The 25,226-nt window shown below is 35.4% G+C and overlaps 1 protein-coding gene across 10 annotated transcripts in view; it reads right to left on the bottom strand.

The window, feature by feature from the left end:
* The window catches only part of HEATR5A (HEAT repeat containing 5A), a 135,447-nt gene that overhangs the window by 63,313 nt on the left and 46,908 nt on the right, over positions 1-25,226 (bottom strand). For 9 of the 10 annotated variants that reach the window (XM_087859098.1, XM_045802604.2, XM_045802598.2 and 6 more), the window contains 9 exons: positions 22,367-22,516; positions 21,389-21,563; positions 15,271-15,431; positions 13,847-14,102; positions 12,872-13,027; positions 11,259-11,509; positions 9,050-9,161; positions 6,020-6,172; positions 4,999-5,098 (listed from right to left, as the gene is read on the bottom strand). In XM_087859098.1, the coding sequence (XP_087715224.1) occupies positions 4,999-5,098; positions 6,020-6,172; positions 9,050-9,161; positions 11,259-11,509; positions 12,872-13,027; positions 13,847-14,102; positions 15,271-15,431; positions 21,389-21,563; positions 22,367-22,516 (1,514 nt within the window). Of the gene's footprint in view, positions 1-4,998; positions 5,099-6,019; positions 6,173-9,049; positions 9,162-11,258; positions 11,510-12,871; positions 13,028-13,846; positions 14,103-15,270; positions 15,432-20,974; positions 20,996-21,388; positions 21,564-22,366; positions 22,517-25,226 lie in introns of those variants that run through there. The other variant, XM_045802607.2, reaches the window with a different exon arrangement.

The following is a 25,226-nucleotide window of genomic DNA, read 5'->3' on the forward strand; positions in this document are numbered from 1 at the left end:
GTGATGATAAGTTATAAGAGGTATTGTAAGTGTCACACATGGAAATTATTCTATGTTTTCTATCACATTTCATACAGCAAAACTATATATCCAACTTAGATCTCTAAGGATCAGTATTTTGTCTAAAAACAAACTCTTAAAAAAAAAAACCAAACTCTTACTAAATTTCACAATTTACAACTTGGCATTTGTAAAAAAAAAAAAAAAAAGTCTATCATTTGGAAAAGGAATCATATGGAAGGAAATAAACGAACAGGAAACATAAATAATGCAGGTAAAATCCAAGTTTTTGTTTGAAACTTGATCTGGAATGCCATCACCAAATAGGAAAAAAAGCATCAATATATATACAAAGATCATAAAACAAATTCTCTTTTATTCTTTTTAAATTTTTAAAAAGATTTTATTTGTTCATTTGACGAGAGAGCATGAACAGGGGGAGGGGCAGAGGGAGAAGCAGACTCCATGCTGAGCAGGGAGCCTAATGTGGGGCTCGATCCCAGGACCTTGGGATCATGACCCAAGCTGAAGGCAGACGCCTAACTGACTGAGCTACCCAGGCACCCCCAAATTCTCTTTTAATAAAGCATAAGCCAAGCCAATGTTTCCCTAAAAGTTTCAATCACAAAATCTCTTATTTCCTTCACTTTCATGTACTTTTTAATCTTCTGTTCATTACCACTACTGGTATTAAGGCATCATTTTACTGATGGTCACTCGTCTAACAAATATTTATTAAAGGATTATTGCTCTTTGAAAGGTACCATGTTATCAAATGGAGTATGGTCTCCATCTTTTTAGCTACACAGAAATACAATGGAATTACTTTCAGTGAACCACTGGAATAAATCCACTAAATTGTCACAGCATGAGGTTTCCAGGTACTCTAAGAAATTCTGGCTATGTTTATTCATTTGTATTTTCTGGGAAACGAATACTTACTGTTTCTAATTTTAGAAGAAATGAGTTAATTTTTGAGCTGTCACTGTATTTTTAAAAAGTTGGTACCAGTTTATATTGTTCAGTACAGTTAACAACATAAAGAAAACATTTATAAAACCTAGGTAGAATTTTTTAGTTATGGGAGTTAAGAATAGAAAGTAAGATGAATAAAACAAAATAAGAATTTAAGAAAGCATTGCTAGTGGTTTCTGCTTCTATTAGGAGGGTGCATCAGAGTCTCTGAAAGGCCTTCAGCTATAAATGCACTTAGATCCTAGATAAAAGGTAATCTACATTGCTAGGCTTGCAGAAAGGGACTTTTCCAAGGCTACACCTCCATGCCCCTCCAACAAACATAAAAAGCATGAAACAAAGTATGAGCTAAAATTAGAGTACCAACACAAGAATCTGTATTGAGTTTATGCTCATGGCAAGGTAGGGGTGGATAAAATAAAAACCTCTTGAGGGGGTTCCCAGGACCCCAAGTCCTGCAAGAGGCAAAGGCATATCAGATTAAACCCAGATGAAAAGAGAATCCGTGAACTGGAAAAGAGAGCTGAAGAAATAACCCAGAATGCAGCAGAGAAAAAAAAAAAAAGAGAGAAAAAATATTAGAAAAAGATGAGGAGACATGGAAGACAAAATGAAAAGATTTAAAATTTGTCTATTTGGAACCCCAAAAGAAAAGTTTAAAAAGAATGGAAAATGACAATATTTGAAGAGATAACAGGCACTTTTTCAGAACTACTAAAAGGCATGAACCAACAAAATACATAACAAATTGGATAAAGAAATCTACAAACTGCCAGTGTAAAACAGAGATTTTAAAATTCCATTAAAAAAAAACAAATATATGCAGTTTATGAGACACACCTAAAAACACAGTGCCATGAAAAGAGACATACCACACATACTAATAATCCATAAATTAGACTTCAATAAAAAAGTATTAAGGATAAAGAGAATTATCTGTATACCATATAATGATAAAAGATTCAATTCATCAGGAGGACAGAATTCTATAATCCTATGTACCCAATTAAATAGTCTCAAAATATGAAAAAGCAAAAATTAATAGAACTACAATAATAAAAAATATTATTATTAATTGAAAAAAAAAGAACTACAGAAAAAAATTATAAACCCTCCATTGCAGTGGAAGAGCTGAACACATCACTTTCAATTACTGATAGCTTAAGTAGATAAAAAATTAGTGACGATAGATGGAACACAGAGCTTTTACCAAAAACACATTTGTTATGGAGCAAGTCCTGACAAATTTAAAAAGACAGGTAATAGGGGTTCCTGGCTGGCTCAGTCAACAGAGCATGCAACTCTTCATCCTGGTGTTGTGAATTTGAGCCCCAAGTTAGATGTAGATATTGCTTAAATAAATAAACTTAAAAAAAATAAAAATAAAAGTAAAGGTATTATATAAATCATATTCATTAAACACAATGCAATTAAGTTAAAAATCACTAACAAACTATAAACTAAAAACTATTCTATACATGTAGGAATTTATAAACATACTTCTACACAACTCAAATAAATTATGATGAAATTTAAAATACTTAAAACTGAAAAAATGAAAACAATACATAACAATATTTTAGGGATTCAGTAACTGGAGCCTTGGAAGGAAATTTATGGCCTTAGCCTCTATTAGGAGAATTAAGAGAAATACAGTGAGCTTAGTATTCAAACTAAAGGGTTAGAAAAAGATAAGCATTTAAGAGAGCAGAAAGGAATAATAAATACATAATGAAAAAAAATTCAATATAAACTAAGTCATTCTTTGTACAGATTAATAAAATAGATATACTACTAAAGAGATGGATCAGGAAAAACAAAAGGGAAGGCATAATGAAAACTTAATGGGAATGGAGAAAGGGACATTATAGACATAGCAGAGATTAAGAAAAGAGAATACTATGAAGAACATGCCAAAAAATTTGAAGATAAAGATGCACTGTGAAAATCATTAGAAAAAATCTAATTAATAAACAAGCAAAACAAACCCCTAAACCAGACCCCGAATAGTCAGAACAATTAAGGAAATGGAATATGTAGTTTAAAAGAAAAAATTCCCACAACAAAAATACCAGGTCCAATCTATTTTTCAGAACTCTAAAGAAAGACTTTTTTTTTTTTTTTTTTAAGACTTCACTTATTTATTTGAAAGAGAGAGAGAGGCAGAGAGCACAAGTCGGGGGTGGGAGGGACAAAGGAAGAGGGAGAAGGAGATCCCCCCACTGAGCAGGAAGCCTGATGTGGGGCTCGATCCCAGGACCTTGAGATCATGACCTGAGCTGAAGGCAGATGCTTATGCAACTGAGCCTCCTAGGCATCCCTGAAGAAAGATTTTTATAAACCAAAAGGTAGAAAGTACTAACCAAAAAGTAAAGGATTGATAAATTCGACATTTAAGTTAAGAATGTCTGTTAATTCAAAAAATGATTTTACCTAAAAATAGGTAAGGACATGCATGAATAGGGCATTCCTAGAATGGGAAATACTAATACTAAAAACATAAAATGACAAATAATCAGGAATCAGTATATAAATTAAAATCATGATGAGATACCAATTTATACCTACTGGATGGGCTAGGAATGATGCCTGAGTGTTAGTGAAGAAGTGGATCAAAGGGTACTCATACATACTATTGACAGAAACATATAAGAATTTTGGAAAATATATATTTGGATATTTCAAAGACAGAAGTAGGTAAGTTGCTATATACACACCCAATTAAATACTATATAGCAACCAAACAAATGAAGAAACTTACTCACAGATGAGTAAGTTTACAAACATAATGATGAGTAAAAAAAGTAAGTCTCAGAAACAATATACCATTTGCCTGATCAAAACCAAGCAAAACTAAACAATGCACTATTTAGGGAAACATATACATGTGATGCACTTTTTAAAAATGCAAGGGAATAGCATCCATAAAAATCAGGATTGTGATCACCTCTAGAGAAAAGCAGAAAGAATGGTATTCGACAGGAACTCACAGATAAGTTCAATAGTATTGTTAATGTTCTAATTAAGGGTACCTAAATCTGGTCCACTGCCTGTTCTTGTAAATCGGTTTTACTGGAACATAGCCACATTCACTCATTTACAGATTATCTATGGCTGCTTTTGAGCTACGACAGAGTTGAGTAGATGCAACAGAGACTGTACGGCCTGCAAAGCCTATGATGTTTATAATCTGGCCCTTTATAGCAAACATTTGCCAACCCCTGCTCTAGTTGTATTGGATTCACAGGTGTTCATTTTATTATACTTTATAAGTCATATCTTAGATTTATTTTTTTGTAGTACACTAAATTTTATACCATTAAATACTTTTTTAAAAGTATACATTAATTTGGGAATTACAAGTGCTCATGACATATATTGGATTTTCTGTTTTCTTGTAAGTCAAAGTTATGAAAAATAAAAACAACAAAAAACTGAAATTGTTAACAAGCATCTGGTTCTCGTGAACACAGAAAAGCCCTAACAAACCAATAAAATGCATACCTGAAAAGGTTAACAGGGTTAATATTTAATTTTTTGGTTAAATTTGACTGTTTGGAAGATACAATATCCACCAAGTAACCTTCCTTCCCTTTTAATATGTATTTTTCTTTCAAGTTACTAGCCTAAAAAAAAAAAAATCATACAACTAAATGTTTGCCTTTGACTGCAAAAGGAAAATCATTCACCAATCACAGAAACTTGGCCTTATTAATGTATTAAATAGATATTACATGATATCATAAGAGGATAAGTAACTGATTGCTATTAAAAAATTTTTATCAAATCTAGGGGCGCCTGAGTGGCTCAGTTGTTAAGCATCTGCCTTCGGCTCAGGACATGATCCCAGGGTCCTGGGATCGAGCCCCACATCAGGCTCCCTGCTTGGTGAGCCTGCTTCTCCCTCTTTCTCTGCCTGCCGCTAGCCCCCCTCACTTGTGCTCTCTCTCTCTGTCAAATAAATAAAAATAAAATCAAAACAAAACAAAATTTTTTAATCAAATCTAAATAGCAGATCCTTACTGAGTTAGCAAATCCACAGCACAAGGAAGTGGTGGAAGAAGACGCTGAATTACTTCCTCAGTAAGGAGATCACCGCAGTGGGAAACAAAACTCTTGATAGCTGAAAAATAGAACAGACTTTTACTTGGCAGAATGTAATGAACCATGAAAAACAGCATTTGCATTTTTATTAGAGGAATAAAGAAATGTGCTAAAAACAAAACAAAAAAATCTTGAAACTCTAGCATAAAAAGGAAGCTAATGTCCTTTTACCTGTAAACAAGGTAAAAAAAAAAGTTTTTAGAATCACTAAAAGAGACCAACAACCAAGTTAACAAACTGTTGCTTTTCTGGGTTTTACTCAACCCCTGAGCTCAGAAGTAGAAGAATAAATTAGCTTAGAACCTCAAGTTTGCCAGTTCTACACTAATTCTGCAGAACTATGATGACATTTTAGTCAGCACTATTGGGTTCTTACAGATGTTACCTGAAACACATGGGTTTTTATAAGGAGTTATTTCATATGTAGAATAAAATGAATATTTTAAAGTTAGACTGAGTTTCTTTTATTTTTTAAGAGTAAATGCCATGAATATATAAATAAAACCAAAATCAATGTTTCCATGTCTTTCCAGAAATATCACCTTCTTTAGTTCAAATATTCATGGTAGATACTATGTTTTAATGGCTCATGTACTATGGAAGTGTACAACTTTCACATATAAAAAACTAAATGGAAAGCATATTAATCAATGCTAATTAAATCCAAGCCTAATATTTCTAAAAAAAGAATGAATGTTTAAGACAAAGCAATCTTCACAGTTCTCAACTAGATTACATCTAAGAAAACATGCATTATCCTAAGGATCAGAATTCTAAAATTTGGTTTATCACATATCTGTTATAATCACTAATCAATTATGTTCCATTATAAAAATCACCACAAGTAGATATTTTCATCATTAAAGATATAAGTATGGGGAAAGTTATAGAGGGGGAAAAAGTCGAAGAAAAGGGAGAAAAAAGACTAAACTTTACCTACCACAGAGCGCACCAGCTCGTCCTTCCAAGGTTACCTGCCATGTAAATGAATCTCCTCGGCTCTTTTCTGTTTCTAGATCTTTAGGAGACACTGGAAAGACACACTTCCACAACAGCAGAACTCGAGCAAGGTGATGACTGACAACTGCAGGACCTGTAATTTATTCAACTTGTCACTTATAAAAGAACCCAAAACTCTTTTGTTTTATTTTATTATTATTTTTAAAGATTTTATTTATTTATTAACAGAGAGAGAGACAGCCAGTGAGAGAGGGAACACAGGCAGGGGGAGTGGGAGAGGAAGAAGCAGGCTCCCAGTGGAGGTGCCCGATATGGGGCTCGATCCCAGGACTCTGGGATCACGCCCTGAGCTGAAGGCAGACGCTTAACGACTGAGCCACCCAGGTGCCCCGAACCCAAAACTCTTTTAAAACTCAATAAGCAGGAACTTCCCTCCTAACATAAACATATTTTAATCCACTACTGCAATGTGTCCTTTTTCTTACTTTCTGTTTCCAACAAATGTACCGCTACTGAGTGAATTGTTATGTGAAGGCACTGTGGAGTACAGAGAGGAAAAACAAGAACAGTAAAGAGGTCTAGGGTCAGCTCTTCCACTAGGGTTGTGACCTGGAGATGCAGTTTCTCTTATCTATAAAACGAAGCTAGCACCACCGGCACTTCTTGTCTCCAACGGTTTGTCAGGTCCAAATGATAGTGTATACTTTACAGTACCTGAAAAACTGTATCATGTAAATTCAAGGTACTACTGTTTTGGTAACAAATATCACTGTATACTGAAAGTAATGTTAATTTTTTTAAAAGATTTTATTTATTTATTTGCCAGAAAGAGACAGCGAGAGAGGAACACAAGCAGGGGTAGTGGGAGAGTTCTGGAGAAGCAGGCTCCCTGCTGGGCAGGGAGCCCGATATGGGGCTCGATCTCAGGACCCTACGATCATGACCTGAGCTGAAGGCAGATGCTTAACCAATTGAGCCAGCCAGGTGCCATGAAAGTAATGTTAATTTTTGACAGCAACTTGCTCCAGGCCAAAATGCTGAAAATGCAAAAAAGCCGTTAAAACTCCAAGGCAAAAATTAATGAAGCACTCATATTGTCATCTATGTATTATTTCCCATAAAAAAGAATCAGGACTCCTTGGAAAATGACTGGTTTCAAGCCTGGGGAAGAAAAGGTAATGTAAAAGCTGGGATATCTTATCATGCCTAAAGTAAACATGTTATTAAAGAATACTAGGTTCATGTTAAAAGGACATATGGGCTAGCATTAAGGGGCTTCCACTGATGACACAACTTGAGGATCAAAGAATAATGACTGCAACGGACTGTAACACATAAATATATAAAAATCTATGAGTTCGTAATGACAGTTAAGAGCAAAAACCTCAATGATACCCTTTGAAAGTTGCTAGGTTACTAGCAACATATTCTAAAATTTGATAATAAAGGGAAATAGTAATGCATAAAACAAAAGGATAAAGGCCAAGAAGACAGAGTAATTAAAAACATTATTTTTTTTAAAGATTTTATTTATTTGAGAGAGAGAGAGAAAGAGAGAAAACACAGCAGAAGGAGAAGGAGGCCTCCCCACTGAGCAGGGAGCCTGATGCAGGGCTTGATCCCAGGACCCCAGGATCATAACCTGAGCCGAAACCAAGAGTCAGACGTTTAACTGACTGAGCCACCCAGTTGCCCCAAAACATTATTTTAAAATTTTAATCCTTTTTTGTATGTTGATTATGAATATACAATAAAATATGATGTAATAATCTTTAAAATTTTTTTTTTTATTTATTTGAGAGAGAGCTTCTGCATGAGTGGGGGGTGGGGCAGAGGGAGAAGTGGACTCCCAGTGAGGGGGGAGCCTCATGCAGGGCTCAATCCCAGGACCTTGAAATTATGATCTGAGCCAAAGTCAGACACTTAACCCACTGAGCCACCCAGGCGCCCCAAATCTCTTTCTTTAAAAGAGAAGGGATTTCTTATAGTCTTCTTCTGATGGAATTACTTTGCGCTGAAAATTTTTATTCTTTGAAATACTGCATTTATTAAGTAGTTTATTTTCTCCTTTAATTAACCAAGATCATTAATATGGCAGGCATGAAACACCCAGCCACAAGTAAATAAAGGCTTGACCATATTATTCCCATCACTTTGTGAAATGATAACCTATGCCATGGTCCAAATTTTTAACCATTAAAAATGTGAAAACTCTTCTTAGCTCACAGGCTGTATAAAACAGTTGGCAAGCCAAAATTGGCCCAAAGGCTGAACCCTGATATAATCCAATAAACCTCTTTAATCATCTCAAGAACATTATTTAAAGTGGTTCTTCATTTATGATTGTTTATTTTAAATTAAGCTCCTTTTAGATCAAATTACTTCAGAGGTGTCAAAATGATTTACTGGTTAAATCCAGCCATTTTTATATCTTGGCAATAAATGATATGATTATAAAATAGATTTAAAATATAACTTTAATAAAGTAATAAAATTCAGTTTCAAAGTTATAGAATATAAATACAATAGTCATGACCGTAAAATAATTGCTGATTTTTAATAAACATAATTTAGTGAGCCCTATGCTTTTCAACTACCTTATTGGCATTATCAATTCTCAAAACAGTTATAGAATTGGAGTCACAAGCTATTGTATGTTCTCCTGCCCAACCTTACATTGTGGAAATTTTCCTGAAGATGGATGTGAATGATTTTTGGAAAAGTCAGAGTCATTCAGAGTTAAACCTGAAAGGTGATCAAATTGACCTATCCTACCTAAGGCTCATAAATTGATTTTGGAGAGAATTTCAAATAAGGAGATCTGAAAACATTTTGAGAAATGGAGTAAGTATATGGCTTCCTAAGGTGACTGCTAGAAAAAAATGTTTGTGTAGATAGTTAAATTCTGGTACAAATTAAAAATTATTCTCCTCAAATCATACATTATTCTACATTCAGAAAACACAAAGTACTTCATAGTCATGTAAACCTTCCACAAGACTATTATTACCTAATGTCATCAGAGCAGCAATCAACAACCATCCAGCTTGTGTGCGCTGAGCTGAAAGACGACTGTTTTGTACAGCTGAACACAGCAAATCCTCCGCTAATGTCATAATTATCTATTTACATACGGAAGAATAAGGTAAAGAAGCATATCAATTTATAGGTTACAGGACAAAAGACAACAACTAATAATCTCCTGAAAAATGAACTCTTACATATGACAAATGTAAGTGATAGAGGACTGTCATTCATGTAGACTACACCATAAGACAACATCATAGAGAAAACTATAAAAAAAAGTTAAGTTTCAAGGTTAAATACTGGCATATTAGGTTGTACACAGCACCCCTGTAATTCTTTGTAGAACACATATGATGACATGGTACAACTGTTCAAGTCAAGGTGTGCAGAATTTGAATTTACTTTTAGTTTTAAGCATTACCTTAAATCTATAATTACCAGAGAAAGTTTCCTTATAGGAATCTCCCTTTTTAAAAATTTGCATACCATTTTGATATCTGAGTGTCTGATAATCTTTCTAGAGGCAGTATACTACCTAATAGTCTTACAGTGAAGTGAGTTTCACAATAGAGTGGGATTCATAAAAGTATTATATTTTAAAAGTCTATAAAATAGGCAAAACAAAAGAGGAAAAACCAGATTATTTCATACACTATGGATAATGCATGCTTATACAGTACAGAGGCCAAGAAGCATCTATTATGTCTGAGAAAACATCTCTGTCACCAAACACCTCTAGAAAAACAGCAAGTATTGTAAGTTGGCATATAAATTTTCTAAACAGAAAGGCTAGTGTATTTTAAAACAACCAACCAACTTACTACTAACTTAGGACTACCTGAAGCCAATATAATCAATAGATAACACTCAATAAAAACAAGGATAAAATACACCAATCCTTTCTGCCTAATTAGTAAGATCTGAGGATATTAAATTTAATTAAATACATGCAATGGCAATTCTTCACTTAGAAACATACGACAGAATATGTTAGTTGCCAGTCATCTTACTCAAGTGACACTGGCGATACTCAAAATAGTTTTAGAACTTCTGAAGTAATGGTACGTTCTTCTGCAAAGGCTAAACAGCACATATACTGTAATACTAACAATGATACAGGAATGACAATGAGAAAGCAAGGAACAGTGATTTATTTCTTAAGAAGTATGTATATGGGGCGCCTGGGTGGCTCAGTCTGTTAAGCACCCTCACTTGCTCTCTCTCAAATAAATAAGTAAAACCTTAAAAAAAAGAGTACTTATATGTGTGTAACGCCTCGGTTACAAAGGCTTTCACTGTCAAACAACATTCTCTTGATAACTCACAATTCCCAGTTATTCAATCCACTGTTGCCGTTAATTTTTTTTTTTTTTTTTTATGTACACATTATCCCACTTTGGTCAGTGGGAGCCCCTTAAGTTACTTTCTGTGTCCTTTTAAAATGAACACAGTAGTCATTGATGACTTCCTTGTTCTCTGGCAAGACAAGATATTTCAGGTTTATTCTGTTCCTTTCCTGCCCCAAGTCTGGAACCAGCCATTCCTTCATGGAGCCCTGATTTCCTTTTGCTAGAATGGTGTTTAGAGCCATAATCTGGGCACTAGGGCTTTTCCTTGCTACAAGGCTGTCACTGCTTTAGGTCTTGTCACTGGACAGAGTGAGGATTTAAGCATTTCTGGAAAAAAAAAAATCAGTTCATAGTGATATTTTCCATTCAAATTTAACATATGGGACTTTTACTTAACTTTTTTGATTTTACAGCTACAGCTCTTTGCAGCTCTGTCCTCTACAATGCTATTTTATTTTTTTATAATGCAATAATATTTTATTTTTATTTATTAATTTATTCATTTTAAAAAAGTAATCTCTACACCCAATGTGGGCTCAAACTCATAACCCTGAGATCAAGAGTTGCATGCTCTTCCAACTGAGCCAGCCAGGCACCCCTGCAATGCAATTTTAAATGTACCTCTACGGCACAGATCCCCATTTAAGTGTGGATAAGACATTTTTAACTATTCCTTGAGTTTTTCACAGCAATTATTTGATAATATTTAAAAATTAAGTAATAAAGGTGATTTCTCAGAAAGTTCTTCTGCATGGCTTTGACTGAGTGATAAACACGGAGACGATGATGTTTTTAGAAAAAACTTGAAATGTCATTATCATATGTGAAGAATGAAATCATTACCTTGCCCTTTCCATGAGGAATTCCTAAAGGACAATGTTTGACTGCTCCCAACAAAGCTGCCACAGCAAAACTAAAGCCAGTCACTGCTTCAGGTGAAGACTTAAGTACAGTAAGCCGTTCCAGGCAACGGTCTAAAAGAGGTGTTAGGTAAGAAGGTAATGCCACAGCAATGCAGTGTAAACACCAAGCTGCTGCTAGTCGAACAGAAATGCTAGGATGCAGAATAACTGAAATGACACTGTCAAGAATGCCTGGAAGGACAGAAAAAAAAGACTTAGCTCTACAGATAAACTCACTCGGCCATAAAGCACAAGTCAAAAGTATAAGCAGCCACATGGATATAAAATATATTATCTTTATCAAAAGCCAAATCTAATAGAAAAAAGATTTAAAAAGATACATAATTATAAATGATTTTTTTTTTTTTTAAAGTAGGCTCCACACCCAGTGTGGAGCCCAACATGGAGCTTGAACTCAGGACCCTGAGATCAAGACCTGAGCCCAAATCAAGAGTAACCCAGGTGCCCTTAAATGATTTTTATATACAAGAATTACTTCTAATATGCAAACTGGTTTAAATTAATACACAAAAGAAAAATTTTATTTCCTTGGTATTCATTTGGTATTAGGATTTAAAAATCATCAGTATATAACAAAAACACCTTAAAAAGAAATGTCACACTATGCTCCATCCTCCTCTTTCTAAAAAACCTCTTTTGGCACATTTATCTAAATAATTAGTATGCTTCCTATGTACCATATCACTCTTACCTGAGAACAAAATGTTGAACAAAACTGAGGCTTTGCTAGGTCCTCAATGGGCTACTAACCAATTATGAAGACAGTGGAGTACCACTATCAGTAAGAATAAAAGTCTATATTTGCTGTAATTCAACATACAACTTCATCAAAACATGTAACAGTTCATGTTGACTGCTAAATCATATGGGGTGAAGAGCTTACATACCAAATATAATGTAAGCTTTGGTCAGCAGGAAACACATACCACAGTTAAAGGACAAAAGTCATCAAAACTGATTTTTTAAAATGATTAAATAAAACACACATATTGTGTGATTCCACTTATATGAAATGTCCATAAGAGGCAAATCCATTGAGACAGGAAATATATTAGTACTTATCAGGGCCTGGGGTAAGGGGAAATGGGGAGGGTGAACTTCTTGGTATGTGAATTATCTCTCAAAGTGATTAATTTTCCAAGAGAAAGAAAATGGAGACTGCTTGAAAGGCTCTTGGAGGAAGTGAATTACTTGTATCATATAGAAATTAATACTTTCACTGCAGATGAGAGACAAGATTTCACGTTTGCTTTTTTTTTTTCCCCCATGTTATCTTAAGTATTTTCAGAAAGGGAGGACTAGAGGGTGACTTAGCGAATAACCTTTAATTATAAAAGAAAAAACTCAAATATATACATATTCTTAATACCTTAATAATCTTGATTATATATATTTCATAAAAAATCTCTAACAAATCTATAGTGGAATCTATAACAAATGAGTTCTATGAGAAAGACTTGTTTCCTCAGAAAAAAGTTACCTAGAATAAAAGTAAAAACAAGGTATTCAGACAAGTTGCCAAACAACAGATACCTGCACTTGAATCCTGCAGTAAAGGTGCAGCTGTGGTTCCAAGACTGTATATGAGATTTCCAAGTTCTTGTAAAGCACACACCAGCATATGCTGGCTGGCTGTGACATCTGTGGAGCCAACCCGGGTTTCCACATTACCGTCACTCATCACAGCATCTGATAGAAGTGTAAGATTAACTATTCGTCAATGTTTTATTAAAATATATTATAGAGTGTGGGTGTTAGGAGCAGAAATATAAAGGCAAAAATTAAAACCTCCTCTCTCTATACATGAAACTCTTAAGGCAGTTAACTGAAATACTACAATAGGGACTTGTATCAATTGAGAAAGAACTGAACTAATATAACCAATTTAGTCAAAGCAACCGGACCATCGATACCTTAGTTACTATTACAAGTGGCACTGAAAGGGAGAATACATAGAAAACTAAAAAATATTCCAATTTTATTGGTATACAAGATAAACAGAGTGGACTTAAAATAGTGCAGGAACTGGGATGAACTGTTTTTTCTTCTTTTTTTTTAAGGGGAGGAGAGGCAGAGGGAGAGGGAGAGAGAGAATCTTAAGCAGGCTCCGTACCCAGCCCGGTGAGGAGCCTGATGTGGGGCTTGATCTCACAACCCTGAGATCATGACCTGGGCCGAAATCAAGAGTCGGATGCTTAACTGGCTGTGCCACCCAGGTGCCCCTGAGATTAAATGATTGTTTTGAAAACACTGTATCAACCTCTAGAAGAAGGTAATGAATTCTAAGGAATTATCATTACCAGCCTTTAAGACTTGTATATATATACACGATAGTTATATGTTAGATAGTTTATGTCTCATCTATATATCGATAACTTTACCCTAAAACAACTGACATCTATTACAAGTATTTTTTTGTATTAATATAGTAATATATACCAGTCTAGCTTTTCCAAAAGGACAATTCCTTTAGCACTGTTAAAATAGACTGTCTTAGTAGATCCATACCCACAACTTTCTTTAACTTCCAGATAGCCTGGCAAATATCCTTGGCAGCAGCAATTTGAGCCTTTTCTCCAAGAAGACTTCCTATAGTAGCTCGAAGGATAAATGAAACACAACGGCGACCACAGACAGCATCAGTCTGAGTTTGGGTGGCTTTAGGGTGCGACTGTGACACAAGGCTTAGAATATGAGAAAGAAAGGCAGCAAAATTTTTCTCTAGCCATGTTCCTCCTAATGTTGAAACAAATACCACATAAGCCTAAAAAAGAAAAGAGTTTTATCTTCAAAATGTAGTAATTTCAATTCTATATTAATATTTTCCCTTCCACAACATATATAAAATTTGCTTCTTTTTATTCATTCCTCATTTACAGCTGCTTTAGCTATATAAATGTAATGATACTCTTCTGTCTGTATTAAACCCAAACTGAAGTACACAGTCTTTCAACTGGGATTGCATTTGTGCTGCACTTTTATTTTGGTCAGACTGTACCAAGTTCCAGGATAATCAGCATAGCCAGCTAATGCGGAGACTGTGTCTATGGCTGCTCCAGACAAAGGATTCAAGCTCTTTAATATTCTGAACAAGAAAACCCAAATCGAACATGAACACACTGTAAGAATTAAATATGTCCCAACACCATAACTCTAAGGGAATTTAGTTCTAGAAATGTGAAAAAGGAAACTTTTTCACTGCTCTTTATTTTCATGAATGTTAATGGTTGGTCTCACTTCAGAGATACAAAGATAGTAGTTTCCTCACGTAATCTGTTCTTTTAGAAATACAGTTTACGAGTACACTGGGACAGCTTACATTTTCAAGAAATTTAATATCTGTACCTTGTATAAAACATTTTGAGGACATATGTGAATTTTAAAAAATATACATTTGCTTTGAACCACAATGGCATTTAGAAAACAATACAGAGACCTCTGTGTTGTTTTATTCTAAGATACTTTTCCTAGGTTTAGCTTAGATTATATGCTATGATCTTTACTTAGGAGTTGAAACCATATAAGATGGAAAGACAATGTTTCCCAAACTGAATAATATGTACCTAATATGTACCTGAAATCTGAACTGTACAAGCACACAAAATCACAATGAAAAACATGTTAAACTGTAAGACACATGAAATCACAAGGCTTAGAAACAAACGTTTGTATTTCAAAGGAAATAAACAAAAATTTCCCATTATGAGAAACTTAAAATACAATGTGAATAATAGCCTATTTCATTGGCTTTTAGGTAACTAAGGTTCTCTTTCTTGTAATCTAGCTTTCAAAGAATGGCCTTATCATCTGTTTCATAAATGAGAGAAGAGATGGCCCTGCAGAGTTTCACTTATGCTCAGAGTATTCAGATACTAAAATTCTCATCATAGGCCAGTGAGCATTACATGTAGATACTCATTTGTGACTCTAACCTGAGTAACTCCAACTCGAACATCCCTACTGACTGAACTGGTTCCTTTCAGCATATCTCCACTGGCTCGAAGAAATCCTGAACTCCCACGTAGAAACCCTGTTCCTAGTAATTCCAGAACTTCCTCCAGAGATACTCTGCGAGTGCTTTGACGTGAGACTGCTATAACAAAGAACAAAACAAAACATGTGATTCGTACTTTACAGACTAAAATTTTAATGCATGACCTTGATTTGCATGATCTTGGTAAGCACGTTAATAGAAACAAAAATAAACTAAAAATCCAAACAAAAATGCAAAACTGACAGGACATTACACATGTTAACATACAAAAAGTTATGCAAGGGTTCAGAGGTCAAATCTAAGGGACTCTGAAGTTTCATGTCAATGACATGTTAAAGACTAAGCTACTTTGGGATTATGCCCTATTGCCCTCTTTTTTTCTTTTTTTTAAGATTTTACTTATTTATTTGACAGAGAGAGCACAAGCAGGGGGAGCGGCAGGCAGAGGGAAAGGGAAAAGCAGGCTTCCCACTGAGCAGGGAGCCCGATGCAGGGCTCCACCCTAGGACCCCAGGATTATGACCTGGGCCAAAGGCACATGCTAAACCAACTGAGCCACCCAGGCACCCCTACTGCCCTCTTTTCCACAAAGCTAACCTTTTTTTTTTTTAATTTTTAAATTTTTTTGGTTTATTTATTTGAGAGAGAGAGAGCACGAGCTGGGGGAGGAACAGAGAGAGGGAAGCAGACTCTCCAGGACTCTGAGATCAGGACCTGAACTAAAGGCAGACGCTTACCAACTGAGCCACCCAGGAAACCCCAGGCTAATTGTTTTCTAAAACAAAAAACATTAACTGCCCTTGCTCTCCACAAATAAAAAGCTTATAGCTTTAAAACTTTAAAATGCTTAAAAAATTCTTTTTAAATACTAAAAATGCCAAAATCATAATTTTATATTTCCAAATGTTCTACAACTTTTTTTTTTTTTTTAAGATTTTATTTTTATTTATTCGACAGAGATAGAGACAGCCAGCGAGAGAGGGAATACAAGCAGGAGGAGTGGGAGAGGAAGAAGCAGGCTCATAGCGGAGGAGCCTGATGTGGGGCTCGATCCCGGAACGCCGGGATCACGCCCCGAGCCGAAGGCAGGCGCTTAACCGCTGTGCCACCCAGGCGCCCCCCAAATGTTCTACAACTCTTAATGAAACTCATATAAAGTAATCACCATGTCCTATTTTTAAAAATTCTCAAATGCAGGTATAACTTTTGTTATATCCTCAATCTCTGAAGAAATCAAAGCAAAATATTACTAAACTGATCAGTTGGCCCTTAGGCTACAATAATCAAGAGATTAGTTAGGGCAAATGTTTGTCTTCAAGTTTGTTTTGCAGTTTGACACAGCTGAGTTTCTCCCTGTGATTATCTAGGGAACAAGATCTCTTACACACACACACACACACACACACACACACACACACACTCATTTTCTCCCTTTCATTCTTCTGAATAACGACGGTCATGAGCTCTGACCCTCATTATTGGTTCAAATCATACACAGTAGAGAAATAAACTTCCATTAATCAAAATTATGAGCAAAAAATCTACTCCTTAGGAGCAGGAAATAACCATCTGAAACAAATGAAAATCTATGTTGGCATTTGGGAGAAAAACATTAGTGAACACTATAAAATCCATACCCTCATGAATCATAAATTCTAGGAAAGAAAGAATAATAAACATAATAAATGACTAAGTATACAGTATGCTAGACAATAATTAAAGCCACACAAAAAATAGAGCAGCTCAAGCTCAAGATTACTGGGGGAGGTGTTTGTGATTTTAAATAGGGTAGTCAAGGTAGGATCATTGGAAAGGTGACATCTGAACATAGTCTGAGAACAGTGAGGGAATCAGGCACGCAGGCACTGGAGAAAAAGTGGTCTAGGCAGAGGAAACAGCCAGGGCAAAAAGGCCTGGAGGAACGATATGATGCCTACTGGATTCAAGCAGAGGTATGTGAGCAGAGCAATGGAGGAATCTAGTAGGGGACAGGCCAGAGTGTAAGGATGGGGAAGGAGAAGGCACTGGTCTTTGTAGATCATTATAGTAAGGATGTAAGTGAAGTAAGGCACCAATGAAGGACCCTGAGCACAGGACTGATACATAATCTGGGCGGAGGGAAGACTGTAGAAAGGGGCACAAGGAGAAGTAGAGAAACCCATCAGAAGCAATTTAGTAATTCAAGCAAGAGATGATGGTAGCTTAGATCAAGGTGGCTGCAGAAAAGTGGAATCTGGATAAACATGTATTTTTAAGTTTTTATTTGAAAAATTTTCAAAATTACGTTACAGAAAGAGCTGCAAGAATAGTAAAATAAACTCCCATGGACCCTTCACCTAGACTTACCATGTTCTCCTTATCACTTTTTCATTTTTGAAGAGTTTGTGTATGGCTAGTTGTTTTATACAACAGCACTCAATTTGAATTTGTCTAGTATTTCCTCAGAATTTTTGGCAGGAGAACTGTGTAAGTAATGCTATAAGCATTACTCAATGCATGACATCAGAATGCACTGTTAGGCTTGGGGTCAGCCTGTCCCTACGATAGTGCTGTGATCTTTGAACACTTGAATAAAGTTTGTCTGCCAGGTTTGTCCACTGTAAAATATCAACTTTCCTTTTGTAATTACTATGCAACCTGTGTGGTGATACTTTAAGACAGTATAAATATGCTATAACCCATCAAACTTTCATCCAACAATGCACTGAAGATTCTTACATGCATAAATTATTACTATGATTGCAAGAAGGTTATTATCTAACAATCATTCCTTCTATATTTATTAGTTGGCATTCTGTAAAAAAGAGCTTTCCCTTCTCCTTTATTTACTTATTTTCTGTATGTACTCAGATTTCTTTTTTATTTAATAGATTATAATCCATTTCTGTCATTATTAATTTTGCTTCTAATACTGTCCTGGATTTGACCAGTGGAATTATCTTCAAAAAGCTGGCCAGTGGGAGCACCTAATTTATTGACATAACAGTATGTTCCAAGGCCATCTTCAGACATTTCCTTCACCAACCCCACAATTAGCCAATTATCCAAGAGGCCCGGATTCTGGTATGTTTTAAGATGGTCCAGTAGAGAAGCTATTGAGTGTGAGAGATAGGAATCATAGGTGACTTTACAAATTTTGATTTGAACACCTGGTAGGACAGAGTTGGCATCAAGTGAGATTAGCAAGCCTGCAAGTAGAACAGGTGTGTGTATGTTCTAGAGGAGGAGAGATCAAGTACTCACTTTAGGAAAAGTTAATTTGAAACATCAAATAAACATCCGAAGAGATGTCAAATGGGCAGCTAGACATGACCCTGGTACCCAGGCTAAAGATATAGATCCAGTAATTCCTGACACATAGATGGTATGAGACTAGATAAATCACGAAGAGGATGAGCATACACACACTGCAAAAGAACACGTACTAGGCAAGGGGCCTCTTCTATAAAAAGATAAGGGACCAATAAAGAAGACAAAACAGGAATTTCTAGTGAGGAAGAAGGAAAACAGAATGAGGTCCTATAAGCCAAGCGAAAAAACACAAGGAAGAGGATCAACTGAGTTAAATGTTGCCGAAAGGTCAAGTGAGACAACTGAGAACTGCCCACTGGCTTTAGCGTGGCTGAGTATAAACATCAGTTCAAAAAGGGGTTTTTGTTTTGTTCAATGACATATCCCATGTGCTCAGAAAAGATCCCAACCAAGTATAAACAAGTATTTATTGAATGAATGAATGAATGAATGAATGAACATGAGGTCTTTGATGACCTTAACCAAAACAGTTTTGGTGAAGTGAATGGGGGGAAATCCTAACTGAAGTGGGTTTGAAAGATAAGGCAGGAGGGAAACTAAAGACACTATCAAGAACTCTTCTGAGGAACTCTGATGCAAAAGGAAGAGAAATGGAGCTCAAACTGGCTGGGAAGTAAGATAAAAGATTTTTTTTTTTTAAAGATGGGAGAAACAAAGCATGTTTTAGTAGGTAATAATCCAATAGCGAGGGAGAAGCTGGTATAAGAGAGAGGAGACTTCCTAGAGCAATGTCCTTTAGCAAGTCAGAGAACAATATATATTAAAAGATCACATAAATTCCTGGCAACTTGTTGCAATAAGAAAGTGTCATACTCAATCCCTGCTTATTTCTTAAAATTTTATTAATTGATTGATTTATAGCACATGAGTAAGTGCCTTGGAATAACCTACCACCTGTCTGAAACCTGTTAGTTTTACTAGGAAAATCATTTCAGTTCTGTACTTCATAATCTTTGCATATTGTAGTTGAGTATACAAAGCTCCACTGCATTTTTTTCTAAATCATTAAGCACTATGTTGCTATTAGTCCCCGACCTTAAAAAAATCTATTATGGTATCTAGATCACTTTTTAGTTGTACAAAAAAAACTCAATTATTTGTAAGCTATAACTTACAGAGGCAAGATGACAGAATTTCTGACAAAAGATTAGGCCAAGGATTTTTATTGTGGGTGCAGCTGATTCTTCAGTTTGCTTAGTCTGACTACAAAAACACTAGTGTTAGTTTAGTGCTACCATTGAAGCATATACATTTAAGTATTTAGTCACAATTTTTATGCAATTCTACATTTTGCTTGTTTTTACTGAAACTGTATGCTACTGCTAATGATATATTGGAGAAATGAGCAATTCACATTTTAAAAAGAATTTGATTAGGGGTGCATTAGTGGCTCAGTCAGTCAAGTGGCTGCCTTTGGCTCAGGTCATGATCCCAGGGTCCTGCTCAGCAGGCAGTCTGCTTTCCCCCCTCCGCTGTTCCCCCTGCTTGTGCTCTCTTGTGCTCTGTCAAATACATAAATAAAATCTTTAAAAAAATCTTTAAAATAAAAAATAAATAAAAAGAATTTGATTAAACCTGTCTTCCAATTTTAATTTCTTAGGTGGCTTAAAATTTAACCTCCTAAACGTCTGTGAACAACTTTTTTTTCTGGTTTGGGTTTTTTGGTGACTTCTTCCTGTTCCCATTCACCTTTCCCCCACTTCTCAATAAATAAGAAAGTCTTACTGAATTATAAGATTAGAAAAACCATAATAAAAATAAAAATTTCTTATTATAAATTTTATTTATAATCTCAATTGGAGAATGAGGGGACTGTAAGTTTGATAATGTTCCCCAGGTGACTGTGACATGCTGTACTTCCTGTCCCCTCCTATATCTGGTTAAAAAACAGTAGCTTTAGAAAAAAAAAATTTCCCTTTATATAACTATAAACAATTTCTCCAGCAATGCTTCTCTAACTTTAATGTGCATATGAGTTATCTGGAGATCTTGTTCAAATGAGAATTTGGATTTAGTAAATTGTGTGGGGCCTGGGTTTCTGCATTTCTTACAAGTTCCCAGGAGATGCTAGTACTCCCGATCTGCGGATGTTTGAGGACTAAGTTTCTGAAGAACAAACACATTTTCATTTGTGTGAGACTGTTTCTTCTTTGGAGACAGAATGATAAAGCAAGTTTTCAGTTATTCATCAATGTTTTATATACTCTGTTGATTAAACCCAAGCAAACTCTCTTGTTTTCAAAAATACCCCATCCTTGCTCACTGCCTAGAAGCATATAAAGAAAAAGTAACACAAAGCAAATTGTCCAAGTACAGTGAATTTCAAATACCTGTTGTTTGGAATTATTTACATCACTGCTCCCTTATACCAACCTAGAAAATGGCAAGCCGAATATAGGTAATCAAATTCATGTTGCTTAAAAAAGAATTAAGATTTAGATCATATCTATTATTGGATAACAATTAACAATTTACTTAAAAAAAAAAGTAAAGGTTATAATGTAAAGACGATGACTGAATAAAGTTTCTTCAAGAGTTTATTTTTTTCCCTCAAATTTTTACTGAACTGTTTGAAAATGAGATCTTGGGACCTACAGCAATGTTTACAAACTAAAATTGATTTATAAGATATCCTGCCTCTTTTCAAAATTAATAATGGGTAGTAGTAATACTACATTATGTTTGTTTAAACCAACTGGGAAAAAATTACAATAGACATTTTGAAAATAATTATATAAATTTACCTGCTCCTGGATGTTTAGAAATTATAGCTTTAGCCAACACTGTGCCTAGTAGTTTTGAAACTGAAATCCGCACATCATAATTGGAACCTTCAAAGGACTTAAAACATAATGTGGCCACACTATCCAGGTCTGTACTCCACATAAAGATGGCCTCTTTCTGAAGTTCAAGGAGACACTATTTAATTGAAAACATAGACATTAATGAAAAACAAAATGTAAATGCAGGTTTAGAGCTATATAAGTTGTAGAAACTATCAAAATCTAACAAAAATTATATACAAATCCAAAGTTATCTAAACAACTGCAGAGACAACAAATGAATACTTATTAAAAAACATAAAAATTATACTATATAAAATAATGTGTGGACAGAGGGTGGGAGGAGAACCCATTCTAACTCAGTAGGTTAGGAAAAATGTCTTTAGAACCAATCTGTTGGCTATGAGCAATTGTGAGAATAATTACAACATAAACAACTTTACAGTCCTATCTGACCAACTGTATTAGGAAGGCCGTGATAATTCTGCTAAAGATCATAAGACTTGGCCTAGATCTGCAGAGGACTAAACTGCCTTATTTTTAGTCTGTTTCCTAGCTTGCAAAAAGTGACACATTCAAAAGAAATTAAAATGTCAAAATCTAAATCCTAGACTTAAAAAAAAAGGCATGATAAAAACAAATCACTTTCAAATAACATAAACTTAACATGTAAACTTTAGTTTACAAAACCACAGAGAGGAAGCATAGTTGAGCGAAAGGAATACTTAGGGTCTGGTAACCTGAATTCCCCACCCTCCAACAATGTGCTGTGAATTTGGGAAATTCATGTAACTCTCTGGAACTCAGTTTCCTCCTATGCTAAAATAAGATGGGCTGACTATCAAGGCTGTAGCCGAGATCATGTAGCTGTTAACAAGGATACTAATTTTCTTTTCTTTATATTTATTTTGAGAAATTCTGCTTACTGGACCATTTTACCTTTGCAGCAGCACAACGAACAGCCATGGATCTATCTGTTAAGCAGGATTTAGCAGCTTTATAAACATCCCTGTGACAAGGTGTAGCAGCAGCTCCTAGTCCATTCAATATATTTTGCAGACTCAGCATAATCTCATACCGACCCTGAGACTACCAAAAAGAAAAAATTTAAATAAGAAAAAAATTTCACTGTGAAAAGTAGCATTAAGTATCAAAATTGTTCTCATACATTAGTGAAATACTTCAATATCTATATATACTAACCAACCCATCTGACATCAAGAAAACATTAACAGCTGTTATTTTATGAAGTGTTTACTATTTGAAAAGTGTTATGTGTATACATTATATTTCAACACAACACAAAGGGTTGATGTGAAGATTAAATGAAATCATATGAAAAATTCTAGCACAAAGCTTGCAGTTGTTGTTAAGCATTCAGTAAATGGTTGCTATTAATGAGGTAACACGATAAAAGTTCAGGGACCACCACCTAGGTGACCTTGGGCAAAACCATTTATCTATTAAATGGACATATCCACTTCATAGGCTGTTGTGAAGATCAAACAAGTTACTACATGCGAAATGCTGAGAATAGTGCCTGACATATAATAAATGCTCAATAGATTTTATAGCCATTAATATTTAATCATTTTCTGGGCTGAGAAGTTTAACTCAGAGGACAGAAGTTTGGGATTTAGACTTAAAAAGACCTGGGGATGAATCTTGGCTCTAACCCTTAGCATCTGTGTGACTTTAATTTGATCTTACTTATTTCTCCATCTGTAAAATGAGAATAAGATGAACCTCATATAGTTTGAGAAGTAAATAAGCCCTTGTGGGGAAATTATTCACCACAGTGCCTGGTACACAGTAAATACTCAAAAAATAGTAGTTGCTTATATTACTGATATTTTAATAAACACCCCAAATGATTTCTACATCCCAGGGAGTTAAGGACACTAAAGATAAGTAAAGTTGTGAGAAGACAAAGGTCAACACCATTTTCATAGGAATGTTATTAATTTATATTTGTCCAAAGAAGCACAACAGTAATTAATAGGTGGACATAACCAAATGGGTCCCAAGGTGAAACTTCTGAACTTTTTTCCCATCCCAACTTTATGTTGTCTGTTACCGAAGGGTGTGAATCAAAGGTGGGAACTCTTTGGTATCTCCAACATGTTGCAGAACCTGATTAACTAAGTCATAAAGATAAAAAATAGCGAGAAATGAAATCCTCAGCAATAACTTTAAAATTTCTGAGACTTATAGAGTAATCCCATTAACCATGGGGCCTAAAAATATTATAGCTTAACTCCATTAAGTGGAAAAAAAAGTTTAAAGTGGCCATTCCTCGCAGATGAAAGTTCTTACAAACATTTCCTTTTAAATAAAACCCAATTTACAGATGTTAACAATCTCTTCTGCTGAATCACTTTCTTCAATCTTTTAGCAAACCACTGCTTAGAACTGATCTCCTGAGTAGATTCAGTCATGAGTTTTTTGTTTCGGACTTCACTTCTTAAAGTTCTTGAATAAGCTACGTTCTTTTTTTTTTTTTTTTTAATTTAGTTTATTTTTTTAAATAATCTCTCCACCCAGTATGGGGCTTGAACTCACAATCAATAGTCACATGCTCTATTGACTGAGCCAGCCAGGCACCCCAAATCAGCTATGTTCTTCTCAAAATTTATCATATTTTACATGTGAACTTTCAAATTCAGGTCGTGATCTCAGAGTCTTGAGATCGAGCTCTGTGTCAGGCTCTTTGCTCAGTGTGATGTCTGCTTGGAGTTTCTCTCTCCCTCTCCCTCTGCCCCTTCCCACTGCAAGTGCTCTCCCCTCTCTCTCTAAAATAAATAAATGTCTTTTAAAAAAATGTGTGGGCAACTAGATGGCATTTTTAAAAATTTTATTATTTGACAGAGAGAGGGAGAGAGAAAGAGAACAAGCAGGGGGAATGGCAAGCAGAGGGAGAGGGAGAAGCAGGCTCCTGCTGAGCAAGGAGCCTACCGCGGGGCTGGATCCCAGGACCCTGGCATCTTGACCTGGGCTGAAGGCAGCCGATTAACTGACCGAGCCACCCAGGCAAACCACTAGATAGCATTTTTAAAAATTATTTCAGAGCTATTTTCTAGACTTCTTTTCTAGGTAAAGTTAGAAAAACAACTAGCATGTTGTTTGTATATTTAAGGGTGCTGAGTTATCCTTAAATATTAGGGACCACAGACTTAAAATTTTTGATAAACACACACACAAATGCTTTAATTTCAAAAATGATTGGTGAGGGGCGCCTGGGTGGCTCAGTCAGTTAAGTGTCCACCTTCAACTCAGGTCATGATCCCAGGGTTCTGGGATCCAGCCCCACTTCGGGCTCCCAGCTTTTTCCTCTGCCTCTGCCCCTGCCCCGCCCTCTGCTTGTGCGCCCGCTTTCCCTCTCTCTCACTCTCAAATAAATAAATAAAATCTTAAAAAAAAAGATTAGCGAAACTATAGATGGCAAGAAATTACGGTATCTTGGAAGTCAAATGAAGAGACAGTTACAAAAACAAAGGGTATTCCACAGTGGTAAATGATCACAAATCTATAAGGCTAATAAGGCAGAGAATATATTCCCCTGGCAACTAAAAGGTCAACCAGATCCTGGTCATACTAATATCCTACATGTTCCTTCCCAACCTGATTATATTCCTTATTCCTTTCTGATGCCAGTAAAATAGTAATCCACCCATCAGATATACAGTGGTTACCAACTATGTATCTGCATCCTTGTTGACAAGCACTTGCTGTAGTACTAGTATTAGGGGAAAAGGTGATGTGAGAGGAAGAAGCAGGGATGGGTCTGCCAGAGAAATAC

This window comes from Ursus americanus, chromosome 35 (assembly GCF_024610735.1).
Source record: "Ursus americanus isolate L20-20 chromosome 35, mUrsAme1.1.p, whole genome shotgun sequence".
Taxonomy (NCBI): Eukaryota; Metazoa; Chordata; class Mammalia; order Carnivora; family Ursidae; genus Ursus; species Ursus americanus.